The sequence below is a fragment of the Pyrus communis genome, chromosome 7, assembly GCF_963583255.1.
Source record: "Pyrus communis chromosome 7, drPyrComm1.1, whole genome shotgun sequence".
Classification (NCBI taxonomy): Eukaryota; Viridiplantae; Streptophyta; class Magnoliopsida; order Rosales; family Rosaceae; genus Pyrus; species Pyrus communis.
Window position 1 is genome coordinate 14117727 of NC_084809.1, and position 19554 is coordinate 14137280.

General features: G+C 37.8%; 3 protein-coding genes across 3 annotated transcripts; 2 read left to right on the forward strand and 1 right to left on the reverse strand.

The window, feature by feature from the left end:
- The first annotated feature begins 7187 nt into the window (after window positions 1-7187).
- LOC137739170 (lysM domain receptor-like kinase 3) lies at window positions 7188-13050 on the forward strand. Its single transcript, XM_068478683.1, has 11 exons — window positions 7188-8353; window positions 8876-8950; window positions 9804-10097; window positions 10313-10458; window positions 10564-10653; window positions 10735-10840; window positions 11297-11448; window positions 11537-11634; window positions 11718-11865; window positions 12065-12172; window positions 12571-13050. Exons 1-11 carry the CDS (start codon window positions 7753-7755, stop codon window positions 12733-12735), a joined length of 1983 nt encoding a protein of 660 aa, XP_068334784.1. The 5' UTR covers window positions 7188-7752; the 3' UTR covers window positions 12736-13050.
- Window positions 13051-13140: 90 nt separating this feature from the next.
- Window positions 13141-14921, reverse strand: LOC137739171 (clavaminate synthase-like protein At3g21360). The gene is made up of 3 exons (XM_068478684.1): window positions 14418-14921; window positions 14080-14333; window positions 13141-13635 (listed from the first exon to the last, which is right to left on the reverse strand). The coding sequence occupies exons 1-3, from the start codon at window positions 14775-14777 to the stop codon at window positions 13275-13277; spliced, it is 975 nt and encodes a 324-aa protein (XP_068334785.1). The 5' UTR covers window positions 14778-14921; the 3' UTR covers window positions 13141-13274.
- A 1774-nt stretch (window positions 14922-16695) lies between these two features.
- On the forward strand, window positions 16696-18724 carry LOC137740876 (uncharacterized). The gene is made up of 4 exons (XM_068480679.1): window positions 16696-16999; window positions 17147-17248; window positions 17336-18227; window positions 18333-18724. Exons 1-4 carry the CDS (start codon window positions 16730-16732, stop codon window positions 18548-18550), a joined length of 1482 nt encoding a protein of 493 aa, XP_068336780.1. The 5' UTR covers window positions 16696-16729; the 3' UTR covers window positions 18551-18724.
- Window positions 18725-19554: the final 830 nt, after the last annotated feature.

Consider the following 19554-nt stretch of genomic DNA (forward strand, 5'->3'; position numbering starts at 1 on the left):
ATACATGAAGGTCCCAGAAGGACTTATGTTGCCTGAAACAACTAATAAACCACGAGGTATGTTCTCGATCAAATTAAGGCAATCATTGTATGGGCTTAAACAATCTGGACGAATGTGGTATAATCGTCTCAGTGAATATTTGATCAAAGAATGATATATTAACAATGTCATTTGCCCTTGTGTGTTCATTAAGAAATCCAATTCTGGATTTGCTATAGTGGCAATATATGTTGATGATATGAACCTAGTTGGAACTCCTGAAGAGCTCAATAAAATTGCTGAATATCTAAAAAGTGAATTTGAAATGAAAGACATGGGGAAAACAAAATATTGTCTCGGCCTGTAGATCGAGCATTGTGCTAATGGAATTTTGGTCCACCAATCAGCTTACATTGAAAAAATCCTGAAGCGATTTGGCATGGACAAGGCTTATCCACTCATCATGCCAATGGTCGTTCGTTCTTTGGACATTAAGAAAGATCCATTTCGTCCAAAAGAAGATGATGAAATGGTCATTGGTCCAGAAGTACCTTATATGAGTGCAATAGGTATTTTATTGTACTTAGCGCAATGTACTAGACCAGATATAGTTTTTTCAGTTAACTTGTTAGCAAGGTATAGCTCTGCTTCAACAATGCATCATTGGAAATGAGTCAAAGATGTTTTGCAATACCTTCATGGGATAACAGACATGGGTATCTTCTACTCAGGAAAATCCACAAATGACCAGATCCTTGCTAAATATGCAGATGCTGGTTTCCTCTCTAATCCGAATAAAGCCCGCTCACAAACTGTGTTCACTAATAGAGATACAACAATCTCATGGTGTTCAACAAAGCAAACATTAGTTGCTACATCTTCAAATCACTCAGAAATACTTAATTTACATGAAGCAAGTCGTGAATGTTCCTGGTTAAAATCAATAATCCATCATATCCAGAATTCATGTGGTCTACCTTCGAAGACAAATAATCGAACTGTCATCCATGAAGATAATGCAGCATGTGTTCTCCAAATGAAGGAAGGATTCATTAAGGGCGATAAGACTAAGCAAATATCGCCAAAGTTTTTTAGTGCACATGAGCTTCAGAAAGCTAAAGTTATTGAAGTCAGACAAATCCGTTCCAATGAAAATCTGACAGACCTGTTCACCAAGTCTCTACCAAAGTGCACGTTTCAGAAGTTAGTGCAGAGTATCGGATTACGTCGACTTACCAATCAGCTAAATTTGAAAAATATGGAATCAGGGGGAGATAAATATCAGGAGAAGCATCCATGATACATGCTTGTTGTACTCTTTTTCCCTCAACTAGGATTTTTCCCAAAAGGTTTTTCCTATCAAGGTTTTAACGAGGCAACATAAGCATACTTAACATTATATCAACAATTCAGGTAAAGTTGTACTCTTTTTCCTTAGCTATGGTTTTTTCCCACTGGGTTTTTTTTAGCAAGGTTTTGACGAGGTAACTGATGTTGATATGTGGGCATCCAAGGGGAAGTGTTATAGAATTAATGGGTGAATGCCCACTCAAAAGAATGCCCAAAGACTTAGTAATAGTGAGTAATGGTGTTTGATACTTTCAAAAGTATCATCATTGTATTTTAATGGTTGTAGTTATGAGAGTCGCTCTATAAATAGAGCACTCCATCTATTATCAAATGCATTGCGAAAGAAAGCAAGAGAAATAATATCAATATCCCTCATTCTCTTTATCTGCCATCCTTTTTTTGTGTTATAGCTACTAAAGTCATAGTGTGATATTTTGCACCTACTTCGCTCCTGTCCTTAGAAAGGTTATCTCTCTAACTTTTGTCTATTTATAACAATTTCTAATTAGTTAGATGCTATTTAGCAAGAACCTAATCCAAGCAAAAAGAAAAAAAAAGTTGGAAAGATTGAAAGGATATATAATATAAAATAAAGCAAAGAGTAGACCTGGTATTTCAAATCTGACTCGTCAACCCGACCCGACCTGACTCATTAAAATGAGTATTCAGGTAAGTGTTTACCAGGTCGGATGGTTAACGGGTCAACCCGTTAAATAACGGATCATTTTGGGTGAACCCGTGAAGCCCGTTAACCACCCATTAACACTCGTTATTGAGGGCTTTTGTGTAATTTCAATAGTCAATAATGAAACCCTCACTCTGTCTCACATTGCACTATTGCATATTGTGCACGCCGTCTCTGAGAACTTCTCCCTCATCTTCTTCCTAAGAAATTACCATTTTCTCTGGCGTCTTCTTCCATTACGGCGTGCCCTCATCTTCTTCCTCCATGTCCTCCGCGTGCCTTGATCTTCCTCTACTCTAGCGTCTTCTTCAACACTTTGTATTACACAAGATAAAAGCAAAGCTCTTTCTTTCTCTCTCTCTCTCTCTCTCTCTCTCTCTCTCTCTCTCTCTCTCTCTCTCTCTTTTGCCCCTGCAACCCACTTTCATTGAATTTCTGAAGAGTTCATGTCATCAAGTACTTTATTGCGGTGCATCTAGCCACACATTAATAATGCTGATTTCTTCTCTCTATAGCTAATTTTGAAACTTTTGGATCCTTGATCTTTGACAGGGGCGCTGTGACAAGTGTTTTAAATACAAGCCTCCTAGCGCTCATCATTGTCGGGTCTGCCGAAGGTGTGTTTTATTTATACAACTTCCCAATTCATGTTAAGATTTGGAGACACGTGTAATTGATAGCAAGTCAAATTCTACTATATAAAACGAGGCTGCAATTGATTTGGATGAAATGTTATAAAATAAATAAAATAAAAAATAAAAGTTAACGGGTGAAATGGGTGAAACGGATGACCCATTAGCTTAAAGGGTTGGGTTCAGATGACCCATTAAATTAACGGGTCGGGTTGAACCCGACCCGTTTACAGGTCTAGTAGAGAGTAGGGGTTTATACAGTTCTAGTAGGTAATAATTTTTAATTTTTAATTTTCGATAGTAGGTAATAATTCATTGTTCCTCTTTTGGGGTTTCCTTCCCAGTCAATCCAAAGCCTCCGATTTTAAGCCCTCACTTAAATGATCGGCGAGCTGTGGGCAAGTATTTGCTACTTACGAGTTACTAGAGAAGCTCAAATGTCAATATTGAGAGAAGTTGTGTAAAAATTTGTTAAACGACTAATTGGAAATTTCAGTGATGCTATTCAAAATTTTAGATCATCTTAGTTGTGTCGAGATTTTTTGTAATAAAATTTTAAACTTACTAAATTAATAGTTACATGAAAGCAATATTGAAGTGATTAATAGCGAGTTATTGGGCAGCATTGAAACTTTCACATCTTCATCTTTGTAATTGTCGAAGAGTCAAGGGTTAATTACTTTTCTTTTATATAAAACAATAAGCCATGGATGTGAATTAGTTTTTGAACTTATTTAATAGTGTTTTATTAAGTTGAATAAACTTCAATTCGCATGAATGCAAAACAGAGTTCGTTAATTCATTTTGAAAAATGTTAGAGAGATCTCTTCTTTAGATCACATTAGTATACTATTTGATGTGACAAATTTTATGTACATATACATATGATCCAATATTCTAACGAATAAATTGTTGGTTTTTATCATACGTTCCAAGTTTAAAACTTCCACCACAATCAAGAAAAAAAATTTGGAGGCTCCAATAACCAAAGTTTCGAGTTCCGACCACCCTAGATGTGTCACTGTCGGTTACTCGGTAGTCAAAAGGTAATTTGCAGCTGGTGCTCTAGGAATCGCGGGTAAACCAGACAATTTAGCGACGATTTTTTGAGACATTGGTGCCATATTCGTGGGACCCGACCAACTGTTGTTCTCTTTGCCAGCTCTTCGCAACTTGTGCCATCCTCCTTTACCAAAAGCAGCCTTCCCATTGAAACGTATTTCCTATTCTACCTTCACCCTTTTATTGAAATTACTCCAACCTTTTCTAGTATTTTGGAAATTACATTATTTCTTTTTGGTAGTAGCAAGTATAAATATCTTGAGAACAAAACTTAATTTTCTTTCATTTTCAATCTACTTCTTGTTTTTTTGTTTTTTTTTTTTGTTCTTTTATTCAACATTCAACACGTATAAGTCCACAAAAATTGCTCATTTCAAAAGTATGTGATATAACTTTATATTCTAAATTAAAAAAAAAAAAAAAAAAACTTACATAGAGTGAAAGTAATCAATCATAAAACAAATTATATATTGATCAATGATGGTCAAAGCGCAATCGAACAAACTCTGTAGTTAGGCAAGAATTTCTCATTAATTAAACTTGTGGTTAAAGTGATCCGACCTAAAACAAAATCACTTACAGTTAAAGAGACATTGGTCCACTTTCATAAATAATGCCTAGCTATTGGTCATGTGTCATAAATAGTGCTTAGTTATTGAGTCTAGTTTCATAAATAGTGTATAACAATTGGTACAGTTTCATAAATATTGTCTCTTTCTTGGTCCGGTTTCATAAATAGTGCCTAATTATTTGTCCATTTTCATAAATAGTACCTAGTTCTTGGTCATGTTTCATAAATAATGTTTAGTTCTTGGTCCTGTTTCATAAATAGTGTATAGTCCATTTTCATAAATAGTTTACACCTATTGGTTTAGTTTTATAAATAGTGTCACCCCGTATTCTGAGCACATTAAAAAATGTCTCTTCATTTTGACTACTATTGAGAAACAACACTACAAAAATAAAACTGGGGAATGTAATTTAATTTGAAGTTTTTTTTTATTCTAAGAAAAAAAAAAAAAAGAAAAAAAAAAGGAAAAGAAAAAGAAAATCTCTTAATGCAACTGACAATGGGAGAAAATAGGGGAGTGTGGAAAAGAAGGGGGTGGGGGGACGCGCCCAACACGAGTTGGCCTTTTTGTGTTTTTTTTTTATTTTTTTTATTTTTTTGTTCTTAACGTTAAATAAAGTTAGTAAATAGTTTTTTTTTTTTTAATTAAAATGCAATGATTTGAAACCCTTTTTGTTAATTTTCTTTAGATTTATTTCAAAAACTTGTAGCTCCTCAAAAACTAGGACTACAACCCTTAGGGTTTCAACACCAATTCATTTAACCATGAGTGAGTTAGAGGATTAGCATCGGTTAGCCCTACCAAATCGAATCTAGGTTGAGCTTAGGTTGTAATTTCTTCTTTGCAAAAATTTAATTATGGTCCAACTAAATTCTCAAAATAATACTAAAACTCGAATGCACACCTCTAATTTACTAACCTAATTTAGACACAAATTCAGTATACTCAATTTCTAAATTGAGCCCGTTTATCAAGCTCAACTAAATAGATGCACACAATTAGAGTTTAGCCTAAATTTTGTAAGTTTTAATTGAGTTTGAAGATGACGCTTAACCACATTGGCGTAAATTAATTATTCTTATGCACTTTGGTGCAGGGTTCGATCCCCAATGATTTCCCTTCTTCTTAACAATTAGCTATTTAACCCATAGGCTATCGCTCCACTCAAAAGTTTCAACTGAGTTTGAAAAAAAAAAAAAAAAAAAAAGTTTTCCGTTGAGTTTATTTGAACTCGGTCAAGTAGATAAGATTTTCAAACTAAAATTGAGTACATTGAGTTTAGCTTGAGATCACCTCTCTTCTATTTTCCATGAATAAAACCTAATATTTTCCTATTATTTTATTTCTTTTTGGTTAATAGAAAGTATAAATATCTTTAAAAAAAATAACAAGTAAATATCTTGAACAAAACTTCATTTTCTTTCATTTTCAATCTAATTCTTGTTTTTTTTCTTATCTTTTATTCAACAATCTACATCTATTGGTCCACGAAAATTGCTCATCTCATAAATATGTGATATAACTTTTCTAAATTAATAAAAAATCTTAAATGTAATCATTCATAAAAAAGAAAAAGTTATGTAATGATGAATGATGGTTAAAGCGCAATCGAACAATCTCTAATGTTATGTAAGAATTTCTCAGCAATCGAACAAACTCTAATGTTATGTAAGGATTTCTCAGCAATCGAGCTTGTGGTTAAAGTGATCCAACATAAAACAAAAAGGACTTACAGTTAAAGAGATATCAATCTAAACGATGGAACGTTGAGTATATTAAGTTTAAAAACTTGTAGCTCCCCAAAACTAAGACTACAACCCTGAGGGGTTCAACACCAATCCATTTGAACCATGAGTGAGTTAGATACTTAGCATCGGCTAGCCTTATCACAAAATCGAATACAGGTTGAGCTTAGGTTATAATCTCTTCTTTGCCAAAAATTAATTATAGTCCAACTAAATTCTCAACATGATACTAAGGGTTGTGATTTTCACACACCCTTGACTACTTTTCCCACACCCCTCCATATTTTTTTAATACTTAATTTGTATCCTACTAGTTAATCTTTCATATATACCCCTTCCTATTTAATCTTTCATTAATTACCATAAAAAAGTAGGAAGGGTATACATGGAAGATTAAATAGTAGGATACCAATTAAGTATTAAAAAATAGGGAGGGATGTGGGAAAAGTAGTTAAGAGTGTGTGAAAATCACAACCCGATACTAAAACTCGAATTCACACCTCTAATTTACTAACCTAATTTAGACACGAATTCAGTGTACTAAACAGAGTGCACACAACTAGAGTTTAGCCTAATTTTTGTAAGTTAAATTTTAATTGAGTTTGCAGATGATGTTTAACCGCAGTGACGTAATCAATTATGTTTATACATTCTGGTATGGGTTCAATCCTCACTAATTTCCCTATTGTCTAACAATTAGCTATCTAAGCCGCTATGGTAAAAGTTTCCATTGAGTTTATTTGAACTTTGTCAGGTAGTTAGGATTTTCAAACTAAAACCGAGTAAAAGTTTCCCAGATACTTTCCACCTCCTTTTTTTAAGGGATGTGATATTCACACATCTTTTTTTACTTCTCACATATTTTTTTAATTTTCGGTCATCGGATTGGATGAATTGAATAAGATTAAAGAACATAAATTAATAAAAGATGTGTAAGAAGTAAAAAAAAGTATGTGGATAACATACTCCTTCGTTAATTGAGAAAAAGAAAATATCAAGCATAGAAAGGGCAAATTAGTGAGAATGGAGAAAAAAGTGGTCCCCAATATCTCCAGGTGAGGTGGGTGGCTCTGCAAATCTCTTTTTTTCACTGGATTGTTATTGCGCTGGAAAAGCAAAGTTTTAACCAAAAAGTTAAGTCAGTCAATGAGTTTTCAACACAACAACAAAAACAAAAACAAAAACAAACCCCCAAGACACACAAATGCTCTGTTTCCAATCCCTTCTTCCGTCCTTCCTTCCTGCCACCCCCGTTAGCTCCATTCATTCCTCCATTTCCAAACTCACTCCTGCTAAATTCTTCCTATTTCCTCCTAAAACCTGCCAATTCTTCACCAACTCACACTAATTTCAGCAGCAGTTGGACTTTGTTTGTCAGTTTCTTGATCTCACTTCACAAATCCTACTATTTCTTCCCAAACCCATCATCTCAATTTAGCTCTACTTTGTGCTTCTCCATCAAAATTCTTGCGGTCCACCAATTGATCAAGACACCCTTTTTCCTCAATCCACACCCATAAATTGAGCTAACTAGAACAACCCGCTTCCCAATTCCTGCTCCTTTTTCTTTTTCCACTATCAATTTACTGCAATCACTCTGCTAAACAGAACCCAATTTGTCAAATCTTTGATCTCACCCCACCAAGTGATCAAGCCACCATTTTTTCCACAACCTGCTTCACAATCCTTCAACTTTTCCCTTTTCTTCTGAACTAAGTTTCTGGGTAATGAAGCTTCGATGGAGCCCAATACCAATCCTTTTGTACCCTTTTCTCCTCCAAATCACCCTTTCCACAGCTTTCTCCCCAACCCCAATGAAGTGTACGGACACAACTCGCCTCTGCACTTCCTTTTTGGCCTTTAAGCCGGAACCCAACGAGACCCTCTCAGTGATGCAGAGCATGTTCGACGTACTGCCGGAAGATGTGACCGTTGAGGGCGGCGACGGGCGGGGCTACGTGTTTGTGAAGAAGAACTGTTCTTGTGCGAAGGGGATAAAGAGTTACTTGACCAACACAACGTTTACTGTGAAATCTGCAGATGGGTATGTTTATGACATGGTTATGGAGGCCTATGGTGGGCTGACTTTTCTGCGCAATACCACTAGGCGGGCCCGATATGGTGCCGTTGTGTCGTTGAGGCTGATGTGCGGGTGCTCGAGTGGGTTGTGGAACTATCTGATGAGTTATGTGATGAGGGATGGGGATAGCATTGAGTCTCTGGCTAGCCGGTTCGGGGTTAGTATGGATAGCATTGAGAAGGTGAATGGGATTACTGATCCTGACAATGTGACTGTTGGTGCTTTGTATTACATTCCTTTGAATTCAGGTCAGTCTTTATTTGCTCCTTTTTTTCGGTTCATGTGTTTGTGTAATTTAGTGGAGCTGTTTATTGTATGTATTGTTGGTAAAATGTGAGGGAAAGCTATCCATTTTAATCTGGTTTCAGGTTAGATTAGTTCGGAGTTATCGAAAATGCAATTCAGTTATACTTATGTTGTGAACTGTGGGAACAATGTATTAGATATGAATAAGATATCAATTTATTCATAATTTCCAATAAGATTTCATGTCATGTTTAGTGAAGCAATCATCAAATCATCATGATTGTACCTTTACCAAATTTTGCCGCTAATACTTACAATCAGGCGTAACTATGTTATGAAAAGGAAAAATTCATTGGTTTGCTAGGTGAATGGACGATGCTCAATAGAAATTGGTCGATTTGAAATCTTTATTTGTTTAAATTTTCTTATGCAATCCTACCTCTATTATGAATCTTCCTTGTTCTTGAGTTGTTATTCCAAACAACTTTCCAATAACCATTATGATTTTTTTATCATGCTTCTAGTTCCTGGTGAGCCTTATCCTATGGAGACGATTTCTCCCGCTCCTGTTCCTTCGCCATCCAATGCCAGTGTTTCAGGTATGGTTTTGATCTATCATGAGGAATTACAATAATTGAATTTGAAACGGTGAGCTGATAGTTTTGTTAATTTAATATCCACAAAACTAAAAGTAAAAACTGGTTGCTGTGATAGTAAATAGTAATTCTCGTATTATCAAGTTTTGTTGACCTTAATGTAGAGGAACCATTGGAGTCTTTACAGTAGCAGAATGATTGAGGGTTGTACATGATAAAGTGATTTTCATTAGAGATGTAGATTCAAGTTTATGATGCCTTTCTTTGAATAAAATAAAAGATGATTAGAAACAAATTAAGATTCTCAATGCAATATCCCAATTTGGCTCTTGTGAAGAAATGTTGGCTAAGTTGTATTGTAATCTGTTAACTTTGATGTTTCAAATTACTGTCTAGAAAGCCATGTAAGTACGTACGGAATGCATATTCTGTTTTTTATTTTGATGCATCTCTAATCATTTGCACACACTATAGGTACATAGGAGCAGCGGCAACAAACTCTGTTGCAAATTTTTGTTTCCACAAAATTGTTAGTTTGTTGAGATATAGTAGCTAATGCTTTAAAGCATACTGTTTTTTCAGCATCCCTCCTATTTCTGATTCTTCGTTTCTTTCCCCTTGCCTTTCTAAATTCCCTGGATTGATCCACTGAAGGAGAAATTTTTCAGTGTGCCGGGAAAACAGCCCAGTACAGTACGCCAAGTCTCGTAATACATGTTGAATTTTATTTTTTTTCAAGTATGCAACCCCTTGTATTATGACACTTGTTGTACCAGGCTGTGCACCCAACACGCTGAAAAATCTCTCCCACTCAAGAACGTTACAATAAGTTGTGTACTTTGTTTTTTGTTTGCAGCAAATGGAGAAAATCATAAGTCGCATCTGCCATATTTATGGATTGTAGGGAGTTTAGGGATCATTCTTGTTGTGATCCTATTAGGCATAGTTTTATATTTTTGCCTGAGGTCTTCAAGCTGCTTTACTGAAGCACAAAGAAGTAGTTCAAAAGATCCTGATGGTCAAATTAGGTTTCGTGTTCTTCGAAAGCCAAGTTTTTGTTGTGCTTCAGGAAGGTACACATGTTGCACATCTTCAGATTGGAAGCAAACTAATGGAGACCCTAGCAGCCAGCAGATAACTGTCCCCAAAGGTTTTAATGTCTGAACTATTTTATCCTCATATTTTAATACGAAGTTCTGCCTTTGTAAATGAGTGATAAGTATTCTCTTTATAAGGGGAAAAAGAGAACGTAGGCAGGTTGTGTGTGTGTAATCTGCTTCTTTATCCAATCTTTATATACCAAAATGCGGTCATCCTCCTTAATCTTGGAATGTCTGAATGATCCTCTCCTGTTACTTGTTGCAGCTATTGGCAGTCATGTACTTGACATGGAGAAGCCTGTCGTTTTCACATATGAAGATATTTTTTCCTCAACAGATGGGTTTTCTGATTCACGTCTTCTGGGCCATGGAAGATATGGTTCCGTGTATTATGGCCTCCTCCGTGAGCAGGTTCGCAGATTTCTGCTTGGATTCCCATAATTTACATTTTCTTTTACCATCTAGAGTAAGTTTCCTTGTCACACCTTTGTTGGTAACGGTTTGACTTCTATCCAGGAAGTTGCTATTAAAAGAATGACTGCTACAAAAACTAAAGAGTTTCTGTCAGAAATAAAAGTTCTATGCAAGGTTCATCATTCAAATCTGGTAAGTCTCATTGTAGTTTTGAAACTTGTTGCTTTCGATGTTTCAGAACTCTGACTCCTATATGGGTATTATTGTGTCAAGGTAGAATTGATTGGTTATGCAGCAAGTGATGAAGAGCTCTTCCTTATATATGAATATGCCCAGAAAGGTTCACTTAAAAGCCATTTGCATGATCCTCAGAACAAAGGTGCGCCTCATGCTAATGCTATGTCGATAGTACGTCATACGCTAGTCCAGTGGTTTTTCTTTCTCTTCCTGCTTCGTTCTTTGGCCCGTAATCTTCTTTATGTTAAAGCCTGTAGAAATTTGTGATTTCTTCTAAACTGTCCCATATGTAACCCAACTTCCTGAAATTATTACATCCAAGTTCACTACAAGTTGTTGGGACCACTAAAATTTGTATCGATATTATTGATAACACGTCGGTACAGTTTGTTGGTGACATGTTATTGTCAAAGATGTCGTTCTTTAAAAGAGAATCGACATCTGTTTAAGAGAAACACTTTTTAAGTTCCTGCCCATGGCATACCATCTTTAAATTGAACTTCGTACCTGTAAACATCTGTTATGAGTTGTGGACGTAGGAGTTTGGACCTGTGAATATGCTATTATTAATCGATCTGAATGATTAAATGTCTTATAGGTCATACATCACTTTCCTGGATCATGAGGGTCCAGATTGCTCTTGATGCTGCTAGAGCTCTTGAGTACATCCATGAGCACACGAAATCTCATTATGTCCACCGGGATATCAAGACAAGCAACATCTTGCTTGATGGTTCCTTCAGGGCAAAGGTTGGATATATTATAGTGATTTCAGCAGTGTTGTGCGTTGTACTTTTGGTACAAGTCACTTATCGAACAACTTCTTTTTGTATTTTAGATTTCAGACTTCGGGTTGGCAAAAATTTTTGGTAAGACAAGTGATGAAGAAGCTAGTGTAACCAAAGTTGTTGGTACATATGGTTATCTGGCTCCAGAGTAAGTAACCATATTTGCAGTTGACGACGTTGTCTTTCAACAAGTTCGTCAAGTTTTAATTGCTTCCCTCTTGCTTCCTGTAGATACTTGAGTGATGGCCGTGCTACTGCAAAAAGTGATATTTATGCTTTTGGAGTTGTTCTTTTTGAGCTTATATCGGGGAAGGAGGCCGTTATACGAACTGAAGGCACAGCCACAAAAAATTCCGAAAGACGTTCACTGGTGTCAATTGTAAGTTCTGCTGACGAGACATAATTTTGTTTCTAAATAGATAAACGATATAATGATTTTACCTGCTCATAGCTGGAATCTTGAGAAGATCGGGAGACTATTCACCGGCTTGAGCCAGAGTCATATAATTCGTAATTACGTATATAGGATGAATCAGAGAAAACTTGATTCACTGTTTTAGCACTTTCTTTGAATGCAGATGCAAACAGCTCTGAGGACTTCACCAGACTCCACGAGCATGTCAAACCTGAAAGATTACATTGATCCAAATATGATGGACTTGTATCCTCATGATTGCCTATTCAAGGTAAATTAATCACCTTATGAACTCATACAGGTTGATGAATATTTTGGCCTGCTTTTACCGACCGTGCCTCTCTGATACGAGGCAGTGCTATAATTTTCCGATGACAACTGACATAAATTGCATTTATATGAAAATCTGACTGAAAATTGTTGCACTTGTTCTTTCAATGGACCGTGGGAACGGGGATCATGACCTATGAGGGAATTAAGATGAAACCAAATTATACTAGAGCTGACCCATCGGTTCGAATATAGGCTCAATCCATACGTTGTAATTATCCTACAAGTATTTACATCATCAAAGTAAACCAAAAAGCCATTTGGTTAATTTTGAAGTCGTGTTTCAATGTTCATCAATAACGTATACATTTCTTCTTGTTGGCGCAACTCATTACGCAGGTGGCCATGATAGCGAAGCAATGTGTAGATGACGACCCCATCCTACGGCCCGACATGAAGGGAGTCGTGATTTCGCTATCACAGATCCTCCTAACCTCAGTGGAGTGGGAAGCTACTCTTGCAGGGAAGAGCCAGGTATTCAGTGGCCTTGTTCAGGGAAGATAGTGAAACCGCGTTTCCTTTCCAATCGGATGCCTTACAATATTTCATTCTTTTGCCCCTCGTTTATGTGTGATCACGTGTGTATAGCGGCACATATATAGTCGTAAGCTGGCCGTATTTATAGTGCCGTTCTTCGTTCGTTCCTCCGTTTTATCCTCTTTACGTGTTTTATTCTTTGTAGTGTCATTTGTGGGAAATTTTTAATTTTATGTAAAATTAGATGGAGGAGCTGAGATGGGTGTTTCCTTGTAATACAAGTAAGCTTTCAGTAGCTTAATGATATAAGTTACCTGCAGTTCAACTTTTACCTTACTTTTTACATGGATTTTCTATAAAGCCTTGAGCTTCTTCTTCGAAAGTGTATAGTATACACTTCGAATTCAAGGAAACATAAACGGAACATCCGTAAAAGTTATGAAAAGAAACAGAAATCTATATAAAACATGAAAATTTTGTACGAAAACTAGTATATCATTAGCATCTGATCTCTCCGAAAGGGAAGAGTTAACAAGACATAAGAACACGTACTTGATAGGCCTTAACTATTTGCAGAGCGAAGCTAGGACTCTGCGAGGTGGAGTGAACGATTTCCGGGAGTGAAGGACAGCCAAATTATCCAGCAGTAAAACATCACCCTTGCGCCATGGGAAGGCAACGCTTTCCTCTTCGAGAATTTTCAAGCAGTCGTGGATGATATCCGCAGGCAATGGGCTGCCATCTCCAAAGGTGACGGCCTTCACAGGGTCGTTCCTTGCATCTTCCCAGCCGGTATACGCTGCTACCATGCTGTTGAACCAAATCTTGCGCTGCGTGGTGCTTATATATTTGATGGCAGGGATTGGTCCCATGATTGATTTCACCCCATCCTCCAACCATTCCAACTTCATGCCAAGCTTAGTAGCCCTGCAAAAAGTTTTAGTGGTACAACTCCGTAGCTGTTAATAATTCAATCTCAACTCACTCAACAATCACCGCAACAACTTCAAATCCAAAAAAAAATGACGAGGACTCATTTGATACGTATCTGACGAAAATATTACCATAAAACTACGTAGAATGCCGATGTGGTGATACAAGCTCACTCGAACTATTTACATTGCTCGCTCGTTTACCATCTAGTGTTTACTCAGTTTAGAAATTTAATGATTCTACACGTTCTTATGTATATCGTAGGTGCCTTTGTAACACTACATTGGCATAACGCGTGGTGTCAGTGTTACGATCATACTAAAAAATGTGACAGCCTGTTGGTATGACACTCGGTGTTAATGTTAAGACCGCACTGAAAAATTACTCGTTGCACTGCTAAAGTGAACTAGAGTTTGTATGTACAAGTTGGAGCAATACCTTTGCTCAGCTATACTCTTGTCTTTGGTCATGAAGGTGGACTTCCAGCCACGGCCAATTGGAGAAGAAGGGTCGTCGTCTTCGCCCAAAACTCGGTTATATATCAACCCGTGCTCCTCCAACTTGTCGACGAACTCCGGGTACTTCTCCTTCATCCTCTCGTACACAATGTGGCTCAGAACAATCGGAGTTTCTCCCCCACTTCCAGGCTCCACTTCACAGAAGAAGAAGAGCTTGGATGGGTACTCCGGCACCTAAAACGACATGTCGTAAGATCACCGCACAACACAACAGTTTACAAAACAAAACGAACGACGTGTCGTGCAATGCGAATATACCTGAGCCATTTCGTGGTGGAATGGAATCTTCTGATCGGGCGGGGACTCGTTGGCGGTAAAAACCCGACCCACGACGTTGGTCCGGGGAGCGGCTCCGCCCACATAGGGGAGCTCTTCGAAGCCGAAGGCCTCAACGACGTCGTTGAAGTCGGAGGCCGTATTTACGGGAAAACCCCTCAAGAGCACGGCCCCCGATTTTCGGAGCTGGGCGTCCAGGTACGGTTTCTCGGCTTCGATAGTTTTGGTCAGGGCGGAGAAAGTGAAAGGAACCGCCGGTGGCGGAGATATAACTAACGGGAATTGGATTCCGCTGTATAGCTTCTGCTGCGGGATTTGGGTTTCCACCAAAGACCCTGACATGGTGCCTCTCTGGTATGGGACGGCGCGCGGGGTTGCAGCTTCGTGGTGAGTTAGTGAACTGGGTTACGGGGGTTTTGGGGAGTGAAATACTATGGAGCTGTGTTGGGTGGGTCTATCCGGTGCCGAATTGTGTCTAGATTCAATTTGACACTAGTCATCTTTTTGGCCACAAGGTTCAATTTGACATTTCATTCTCATGAGTTGTCATGTTCTTCAACTAACAACTTAAAATCTTTTATTTACAAGTATGAAAATAAATTTGATTGTTTTTTATTGAATCAAAACATTGAATTTTTTTTATTTATTGAGATTCCAATTGTATTTATACATTTCTTAATTATTTTATTTGGAAACACCACTGGTGGAATAATGATAAATTTCAGAACTGAGAGTAACTTAATAGAATGAATGCCGGTGCTTGCAAAAATGGATTTTTTTTTTCAAAGGGCTCTTCTCACACTCGCTAAGCTGAAAAATTTTCAATTGATACCTTGTTTTTTCCTTTCCATTCACTCGGATCTCTTTCGTTTCATCGTGAAAGATTTACTATCTCTATGATATTAACTCCCGAGTTATTGCGAAGTAAAGACAAATTAAACGATGTTTTCAAACTAGTGGTAAAATGTTTTGATCATGGGCAATAACCATGGTACTAAATAATTATGGGTTAAGCGATTGGCTATACCAGCTTTTCACACTAATTTTCTTATACAAAAGTTATTTACAATCATTGAGGCTAAACATCACAAGTTACGCCATCTCCAGGGAAAGAGCTATAGGCTATTTTTAGCTCGAATTTGTGTAAAATTTGTCTCTTGCCAATAGTCAAAATGAATATACTAAAAAGAATAATGGCTAAATTTAGCTAAATCTGGCTGCTTATAGCGGCCCTAAAGCCCCTCGGTCGGCTTGAACTTGTGCATCCCAAGTAAATATGAAAAAAAAAATTTAGCACTCCATGGTTAAAGATGAAAAAAAATTAGCCTATAGTATTTTTTAAATTATTAAATTTTTAAGGGCTTAAACGTAGTAAAGAGCTAAGTTTAGCCCTCTATAACTGGAGATGATCTTATGTTTTAGGGATAAAACACACTAAAATATATATACACACACAAAGAGGTAGGAGCCATACATAAGCTCCACATACACAAAGTGAACTGTACTCTAATCAGCTCCAACGAAGGGTTATAGGGCTACTTTTTATCCTGGTAAATGTGCAGAGTCCATCTTCAACAAGAGAGCTATATCGTGATCAGCAAGTAAGGCTGGAGATGAGAAACACAGAGGTACACGAAAAATAATATTTTGGAGGACTAAAACATAGTTCGCCACACCCCTTGGCTCTTCAATGTTAGAGAAGGCCTTAAGGTGCCAAACTAGGACGAGAGTTTGCCTTTTGAAGCGTCGATTGCCCACCGGAGCTACCCAACCAGCAATTGTGGCAAGGCTAATAGCCCCTTCGGCCTTCCACCTAACAGTTTTCAATTCCTATTTATGGGGTTTTCAGGGGTTATATAGTGGGATTTAGCCCACTTCTTGAAACAACTTCATTGGGTTACGAGCAAATTATGTATTTTTTTTTTCTGAGTTGCAATAGTTTTAGTAGGTTAGAAATTAATTGATAGAAGAGAATATAAGTCAGTAAGCACCAAGATGCATAGACCTGAATGCTTTTCAAATCAATAATTCATATGGGACTAAAAACATTGAATTACTTCAACAACAAAAAACATTGAATTAATTTTACAAATAAATCGGATATATCAGAGCTAGATATCGACACACGGTCAAAGTTCATGTCCGTGGTGGCTTGGGTATAATGGGCTGGGCCCGGGATCAAATAATGTTTTTAGCCCAATACATATACAAAAAAAGAAACTAAAAAATGAGCGGCACTGATGAAATTCGAACGGAGAAAGTGATAGAGACAGAGAGCGGGAGGAGAGTGAGTGATGCCGAAAGACGAAGAGAAAGGGAGGTCAGTGAGGAAGGCGCTGAGGGAGATATCGAACAACCATGGAGGTGGCGGCGGCGGAGGAGGAGGAGGAGGAGGAGGAGGAGGGAGGTTCTCTAAATCATTCGCCACCGCGAAGAAGAAAGAAAAGGAAGCACACAAGCTCAGGGTCCAAGAACATGATAAAGAAGAAAAGGACCACCAAAACGACGACGCTCTCGATCGCCTCCTGCTCGTTCAGTCCGATCTCTCTGCCCTAACGCACCAGGTAACAAATTTCTCTCTCGATCTCAACAATCAGAAGTGGAAATTACAGCAAAATTGTTAAAGTTTTCGTCTTTATTTGGAAAATTGCATTTTCTTTAGGGTTTTGTAAATCTGTCAGAATGTGTGATTTGTGTTGAAATTACTGCAGATTGATGAATTGGTTGTGCAAGCATTTAAATGCCAAGGAAAAGCAACCAACGAAGTCGAATCCTTCACGAATTTCTTGTCTGAGATGCTTTCGTCTTTGAAGGTCTGCGAAATTCTTACCCATTATATGATTCATCTTTGAATTTCGTTTTTATCTGCATTTTACGCAATTTTATGCAACTGTTTGCAGCCATGGGTGCCCAGGTTTCAGAAGGCACTCTCCTATCCGGTGGAGTCTGCTGCAGACGAAGGAGAGAGTGTACAGATTGCGAGTCCACAAGACTCCTTAATCTCTCCTTCTCCCCTTGTGTCTTGGCGTGCAGACTGCACTATCGAAAGAGGGAGACATCTGTTTAAGCTTACCCCTCTTCCCATATCAATGTCTCTGTCATCCAGACCCCCAGTCCCTTCTAGAACATCAGTCTTTGAGAGAATGACTTCGTGTACTGTTGATAGGATACCGAAGTTTCATGCTACTTACGGAGATGCAAATGATGATTCGCTTGAGCTTGTGGCAGCAAAGCCAACTCCAATTAAGCCTTCTGATTCAGTTGCTACTGAAGCAGGAAGCAATCTCAAGCCTGGGTTTGTTTCTCCTCCGCCAATGTTTCCGAAGCAAGGGGGATCCATGGTTGTGAATGTGATGACTCCATGCCTAAAGATGTCTCCTCCTAAATCATGTGTTCTGCTCGAACCCTTTTCGGAGTCCTCTCCAAATGGTCATCATGGGGTTCATAAATCCACCCCGTTTCCTGTTGGATTTACATGTTGCAGCAATTCCTCTGGCAGTGAAGCTTCTGATGATCTGGCTTTCAGGTATCCAGAGCTGTTGGCACTACAACAGCCGTTCAAATCAGAAATTAGAAAGAACCATGTTGACTCATCACCAGAATGGTGCATATCGCCCCCAAAAACTTGTGTTTTACTTGATCCGCATGATGAAAAGTCTCCGAACAATGCTGATACTGATTCCCAATTGCTCATTACCGGGCGTCATCTAGATAACCATATCAATTTTTCTGTATCAAAAGAAGATGATGGTCAAGGAGGCATTCACCCAATCAAGACATCTTGTCTTCATGGTATTTTCGCCACTCATCGTTTACTCCTTTACTAGTTTTACTTGTGAGCACACAGATTGACTGGACATGTTTTGATTCTAATCGTTCGTATTTTTATTTTGTCAGAGCCTGCAGGTGGCAGCTTTGCAATGATCGAAAGCACTCCCATCTGGAAAGAAGCTGAAAGCGTTGTTCAAGGGGGCAGACTTCCTGGTGAGCATACTCTAAAGCGGGAGTTATGGACAAAGTTTGAAGCAGCTTCTATGAATGGGGTTCGATTTAACGACACTGCAACTCATAAAGGATTTCTTGACCGATTGGATGAGGTTGTCGACGGAGATTAGCAGTTGGCTTTTGATGACACAGTTTCATGATCCTTCGAAAATTATGATTTGCTTGTACAAGGTGGCTGGTATGTATCTTTTTGGTTGCTACTTGAGTTTGCCCCTTCTCTCTCTGTGTTGTTGTTGATGAACCAGCAATCAGAAAATAAGTTCGAAGCGTATTTATTCGAGAGATAACCAACTAGCCAAAGCGTATTTATTCACTGCCACGCCCACTTGTCTGCCCCGAATGTCTCCTTGTTCTCACTATGTCTACCAAATCATTAACTAGCTTCTACTAGCACGTCTAACCTCTACTAGAATTATGGGTACCTGCAGTGCTCCGACGGCCTTAGATAGCTATACGATGTGCACGATGATCATGTAGTGAAAATAAATCACCATAGTCGTAAATATCTACCATAACAATTCCAATAATTCTAGTTACGTCACAAATGTTGGCAGCTTTAGCTCTATCTCTTCTCTTGTGGCACCCGTGGAATGAATGAGGTTACATTCATTTTAGTTACATTCCTAAAAACCTAAACCATAACATCTCATCCCCACATATATTTGTGTGTAAACAATTAGCAGTAGCTAACTCACATAGAGGACACACGTCCAAATTTGATAAGTCGTGAATGAGAAATGTACGATGACTCATTCAAGTTTAAAGAAGGGTGAAACGTGCACGTGCCCAAATTTGACTAGACAAATCATATTAGTCGAGAACTGTAAAGATGCAATTTTAATATGCAAATGCATGAACCAAACATGCTTAGTGAAAGAGCTCCAACCTTTGTCATCTTTGTATCTTCATCAACATCCTATCATTGTTCTAATCTTAATTTGAGCTTGGTGTGATAGTACAATTAAAGAGTACAATGTTTCATCAAGGAAAGCCAAACCTAACTAAGCTCTTGACTTAACACAAGTCTTGTTAAATTGATTAATATTTTGTACTAAATCAACTTGGTACAACATAACAACAAATCACGGATATACCACTTTTAAAACTTAATAAA

Excerpts from the sequence above, each read along its gene's own strand:
- LOC137739170 (XM_068478683.1), top strand. The coding sequence starts at position 7,753 with ATGAAGCTTCGATGGAGCCCAATACCAATCCTTTTGTACCCTTTTCTC. Across the intron at positions 11,635-11,717 it reads TATGGTTATCTGGCTCCAGA|ATACTTGAGTGATGGCCGTG; the intron begins GTAAGTAACCAT and ends TGCTTCCTGTAG. Across the intron at positions 11,866-12,064 it reads GACGTTCACTGGTGTCAATT|ATGCAAACAGCTCTGAGGAC; the intron begins GTAAGTTCTGCT and ends CTTTGAATGCAG.
- LOC137739171 (XM_068478684.1), bottom strand. The coding sequence starts at position 14,777 with ATGTCAGGGTCTTTGGTGGAAACCCAAATCCCGCAGCAGAAGCTATAC. Across the intron at positions 14,334-14,417 it reads TCCACCACGAAATGGCTCAG|GTGCCGGAGTACCCATCCAA; the intron begins GTATATTCGCAT and ends ATGTCGTTTTAG. Across the intron at positions 13,636-14,079 it reads AAGAGTATAGCTGAGCAAAG|GGCTACTAAGCTTGGCATGA; the intron begins GTATTGCTCCAA and ends AACTTTTTGCAG.
- LOC137740876 (XM_068480679.1), top strand. The coding sequence starts at position 16,730 with ATGCCGAAAGACGAAGAGAAAGGGAGGTCAGTGAGGAAGGCGCTGAGG. Across the intron at positions 17,249-17,335 it reads AGATGCTTTCGTCTTTGAAG|CCATGGGTGCCCAGGTTTCA; the intron begins GTCTGCGAAATT and ends AACTGTTTGCAG. Across the intron at positions 18,228-18,332 it reads CAAGACATCTTGTCTTCATG|AGCCTGCAGGTGGCAGCTTT; the intron begins GTATTTTCGCCA and ends TTATTTTGTCAG.